This window comes from Octodon degus, unplaced genomic scaffold (assembly GCF_000260255.1).
Source record: "Octodon degus isolate 3935 unplaced genomic scaffold, OctDeg1.0 scaffold00001, whole genome shotgun sequence".
NCBI lineage: Eukaryota > Metazoa > Chordata > Mammalia > Rodentia > Octodontidae > Octodon > Octodon degus.
Window position 1 is genome coordinate 467,501 of NW_004524577.1, and position 5,083 is coordinate 472,583.

A 5,083-nucleotide genomic window follows, 5' to 3' on the forward strand; every position below is an offset into this window, starting at 1 on the left:
CATTACCTAGCCAATTTCCCACTGATGGGCAGTTAATTTCTTCCCAGTGTTTTGCTGGTTGTTAACTAATACCAACAGAGATGTAATGCACATATTTTGTATCCTTTTTGATCTGTTTGATTTTTCAGGTTCTTATAAACTAAGCTGCTGGATTGCAGTGTGCATAATTTGAAATTTTGATAAATATTGCCAAATTGTCCTCCGTCTGCAACCTACCATCAGTGGGCTGGGATAGTCAGCTCTTATTGAACAAGGTAGATAGAGACTACTAGTGATTTAAGAATTTTTTTGTTTCTTCTAGTGACAGCAAGAGGCTGGACAACATGAGAGACGGGACTCTGTACTGCCTCACAGAGCTTGCTGGTAGGAGAATTAACCCTAGAAGAGATTAAAGCAAGTTTCAAGATGGCCAAAGGAGAGCCCACAAGTGTCTCAAAGGACTTAAAGGAGCTCCAGGGGAAACTGTCCTTACTGATAAAGTCCTTTCAGAATAACTCAAAGGTAAGTTTCCAGTGATTATGTGTAAGAAAATCCCAGCTGAACTGTCATATATGTAAGACAGAGAAATGTTTAAGTGGAAAAAAAGTTGGAGGTAGGTCAGGAAATTTTCTAGCTGACTACTCTGCCACGCCTAAGTTGTGACCTTCATATGCATTTTCCAAATTATTACTAGACCATCAACCATCGTAGCTGTGTTCCAGGGAATAGCCATCTCCCTTATAGTGACTTCCAGGAAGTCATGCACAACACTTCTGATTATATCTCAGTAGGCCAAAATTTGATTGAATGATTATGTTTAGTGGCAAATTCAGTTCTTTAGCTGAATTTAGGGTATTCACACTCTGTAGATGCCAACCTTTTCTGGTTTTGTTATTAGCTTTTGGCTTAGCTCTTATCCTGAAAATGAAGGGCCAAAGCCTACTTGAAGATTTTAGTTCATTTTTATGGTTTGTGTCTGGATTTCCCCCCAAAGCCTCATGCAATCTTGGGGCGAGCATCAAGAGTTTGTGATTAATTTGTGATCCATTGCTGGGATTATGGGTATAAGTGCTATACCTGGGGCTGATAGCCTGAATACAGGATAAGGGAGGGAAAGAGGCTTGCTTTTTCCCTTGTTGATTTCCTTTTTGCTCTTACTGTTTCGGTGTTTTACACTGCCATGAGCCGCTGCCTCCTGTCTGGGCTGCTCTGCCTTGGAACCAGCCGAGCTTGGACCGAAACTGTCACAAACTGTGAGCTAAATGAACCTTTCTTTTCTTGACTTGGGGTGTCAGGTATTTTGTCCCAGCACCAAGTACCCGAGACACCAGTATTCCACTAGAAATCCAGTGTACCGCAGAAGTATGACATGAGCCATCTATGTAGTAAAGCTTTAGTAGCCACATTTAACAAGTAAAAAGAAAAGGGAATTTAAGAATGTATTTTATTTGACCTAACATATCCAAAACAATATTATTTCAATATGTAATCATTGTAAAAAATTAGTAGTGAAAAAGTCCTTGAAACGTTTATCATTTTAATAATGAATCTTTGAACTCCAGTCTGTGTTTTACACTTAAAGGACGTTGGGATTCAAATTAGTCATTTTTCAAGTGTTCAGCAACCTCTCAGTGGCAGTGAGACTTGGGGTAGTATATATGGTTTTCTTGCAAATTTATTTTTATTACTTTCTTCTCTAAGCCTTTCAGCACTTACAAGGGGGGGGGGGCGGGGAGATGGTGTGCCCCAGGTTCTGGAGCTGGGAACAGCATGTGGTACCTGGGATCAAACTTGGAGCAGTTGCTTAGACCACTGAGCTGTCTCCCCAGTCCCCTTTCAGTGTTTTATCAGGAAAAAAAGTTTTCAAAGATAATTCTGTTATCATTTTGTTATACATCTTTTTGGGCTTATGCGATATACCCATAAAAATACAAGTATGGAACAAAGAGAACTATTTTGTGACTCTTAAATTCCACAGCAGTTCCAGTAGGGCTGTCTCCAATATTGGAGAGAGATTTCTTTGAGCTCTAGAGCAATACTCTATTAGAGACCTTTTCTGGACTTACTCCAAAATGCATCTGGCATGCTTTGTGGATTTACCACACTATTTTTAAACCAGACAAACAGGTTTCCAGTCAGTTGATTGAGAATCCTGTTACTAAAAGCTAGCAACAGAAGTCCCTACCTGTGCAGCTGATTCTCATTATTTGTGGAAATTATGTTCTGTGTCACCGCAAACGCAGAAATAAGAAATGCCTAATCAGGGCTTTTGGGTCAGACACAGATTTTGGTCTCTGAGCTTCTGGCTATGTTTCTTTTAACAAATTAGTATATAACCTTGTTTTATGTGTATTTCTGTATAAAGACATTTCTAACTATTAATTTTCTTTAAAATAATTGAAAAAGAAACAAAACCAAAAATCAGGACAATAAAAGACAAAATTCCTTAACAATTTGATAGAAGGGTAACAGTGGTTAATATATTGCATATTATTACCTTTAAATTAGTTGTTTGGAGTGTGAGAGATCAGCATTTACTTGTCCAAACAATATTAGCACAAATCTTTTTTCAGTGAGCTAAGAGAAATTAGTTGCATAACTATTTTAACTATCTTGTGTATATATGTATTTTTTCCTTTTGCTTTTCTCTTCCTTTTTTTCATTCCCCTAAACTAGCTTCTCTATTTGAAGTTTCTCCCCACTTCACAATATCTGTTGTACATTTTGGGATCACATTTACACGGTCAGCTTCTCACCGTAGGAGAAGTGTTCAAAAGTGTGTGCATTTCCATCAAGTTTATTTCACTTAAGAGTGTGGTCTCAAGTTGCATCCATTTAGCTATGAAAGTCTCCTTCTTTATGGCTGAGTATATGTATGAAAAGATCACATCTTTTTTAATTCATTCCCCAGTTGATGAGCATTTGGGTTGTTTCAAAGATCTAGCTATTACAAATTGTACTGCTATAAACATGGGTGCGGTGTTTTTAATTCTTCTGGGAAGATACCCAGAAGAAGAATAGCTGAATCGAATGGGACCTCTAATCCTAGCTTTTTGAGGAATCTCTACATTGATTTCCACAGTGGTTGTACCAGTCTGCACTCCCACCAACAGTGGAGAAGGGCTCCTTTTCCCCCACAACCCCTCCAGCATTTGTCATTGGTTGATTTCTTGATGATAGCCATTCTTTCTGGGGTGAGATGGAATTTCAGTGTTGTTTTAATTTGTATCTCTCAAATAACTGGTGAGGTTGAACATCTTTTTGTATATTTATTTGCCATTTGTATTTCTTCATCTGAAAATTATATCCATCTCTGTGGCCCGTTTTTAGAATGGGTCTTTAAATTTGAGAGGTCTGATTTTTTTTTTTTTTTTTTTTCTTTATATTTTCTTGATAGCCTTTGTGCAAGGAACAGCCAGCAAACATTATTCTCACATTGTGGGTTGTCTCTTCATTCTATTGGTGGTTTCTCTCATTGTATAAAAACTTTTTAATAAGATGAGATCCTAGTTGCTGATTCTTTGTGATAGTTTCTGTGAAATTAGAGTTGTATTCATAAAACCTTTGCCTACACCAATGTCTTCAAGAGTTTTACCTATTCTGTCTTCCAACAGATTTAATGTTTCTGTCTTAATATTCAGATATTTGATTCATTTCAAAATTAGTTCAGTGCATGGTGAAAGATAGGGGTCCAGTTTTAATCTTCTGCATGTGCAGAGCTGATTCTTCAAGCACCATTTATTCACAAAGAGGCTATTTTTCTTGCAGTGTATGTGTTTGGCCCTTTTGTCAAATATAAGGTGGCTGAGTATGTCTGGAGTTGTTTCTGAATCTTCTAGTCAAAAAAAAATCCTTCTGAACTTTGGGAGCCTACCCATTAGCTCAGTTATTTAAGTACATGCATAAGCAAAGGAAGTCAAGCTCAGCATATTGTGATTTGATCCCAAGATCCTCATGCCTTTCCAGACCTGCCCTTAAGGCATCCTGAGCCAGCCCCTATAAAATTCCTTCTTAATCTTCTAGTCCATTCCATTGATCTTTGTGTTTATTTTGCCAGTACTATGCCATTTTTATCACAGTTGCTTTATGGTATAATTTCTTTTTTATGTTAATTCTAATAAATAACTTTTAGTTCACTTAAATGTCCATTTCAGCAGTCAGATTCAAGAAGGAAATGCTATTTTAATAGTATATTGAGCTGGAAAAGCTTTTATTTCTACTTAAGTTTAGACAATTATTTTTGCAAAATACTACCGCAAGATGAAGCTTTTATAGTATAATTTCAAGTCTAGAATTGTGTTGCCTCCTGTCCCTACAGAATGTGATAAAATGTTGCCAGAATTGCCTTTGTTATTTGAGATCTCTTCTGGTTCCAAATGCATTTTAGGATTGTTTTCTCTAGTTCTATGAGATATGCTATTGGAATTTTGATTGGAATCGCATTAAATCTGTATATCATTTTTAAAAATATGGCCATTTTAACTATATTTGTTCTTCCTACCTAAGAACAAGGGATATCTTTCCACTTTCTGGTATACTCTTCAATCTCCTTTTTCAAAGTATTGTAGTTTTCTATGCACAGGTTTTTTATATCTCTTCTTAGATTGATTCCTAGGTATTTGATTTTTTTGGATGCTATTGTGAAAGGTGTTGTTTCCCTAAATTCTCTCTCAGTGATTTTGTTGTTCATGTATAGGAATGCTATTGATTTTTGAGTGTTGACTTTGTATCCAGCTGTGCCACAGAATTTCCTTATTAACTAGCAGCTTTTTATTGATTTTGGGGGGTTTTTTGCCATAATTTTATTGATAAATATCAATGAGAGTTTCAAATCAAATCGCTAGACAGTTTCAATAATTAACACACTGCATACATTCTTCTTAGTGGTTAATTGCTGTACAAGATGCGGACTTGATATCCTATTTACAGAAACCATTAGAGCAAATCATTCTATTCATTAAGAGAATGTAACTATGTATCTATCCTAACCACTTTGAATACACAGATACAAAACGGACATTCATCTGTATCCCCCCTTTTTTTGTTAAGTTCCATTATTTGAATATTATAGGTGTGTAAACTCAGCAAAATATTCTAAAAGAGT

At 36.3% G+C, this 5,083-nt stretch overlaps 1 protein-coding gene across 2 annotated transcripts in view; it reads left to right on the forward strand.

Annotated features, from left to right (window-relative positions):
- Positions 1–305: 305 nt before the first annotated feature.
- The window catches only part of Tmem159 (transmembrane protein 159), a 16,921-nt gene continuing 12,143 nt past the window's right edge, over positions 306–5,083 (forward strand). For both annotated transcript variants that reach the window (XM_023713145.1, XM_023713201.1), the window contains exon 1: positions 306–501. In XM_023713145.1, coding sequence (XP_023568913.1) covers positions 406–501 — 96 coding nt within the window. In that variant the 5' untranslated portion in view covers positions 306–405. The remainder of the gene's footprint in view (positions 502–5,083) is intronic.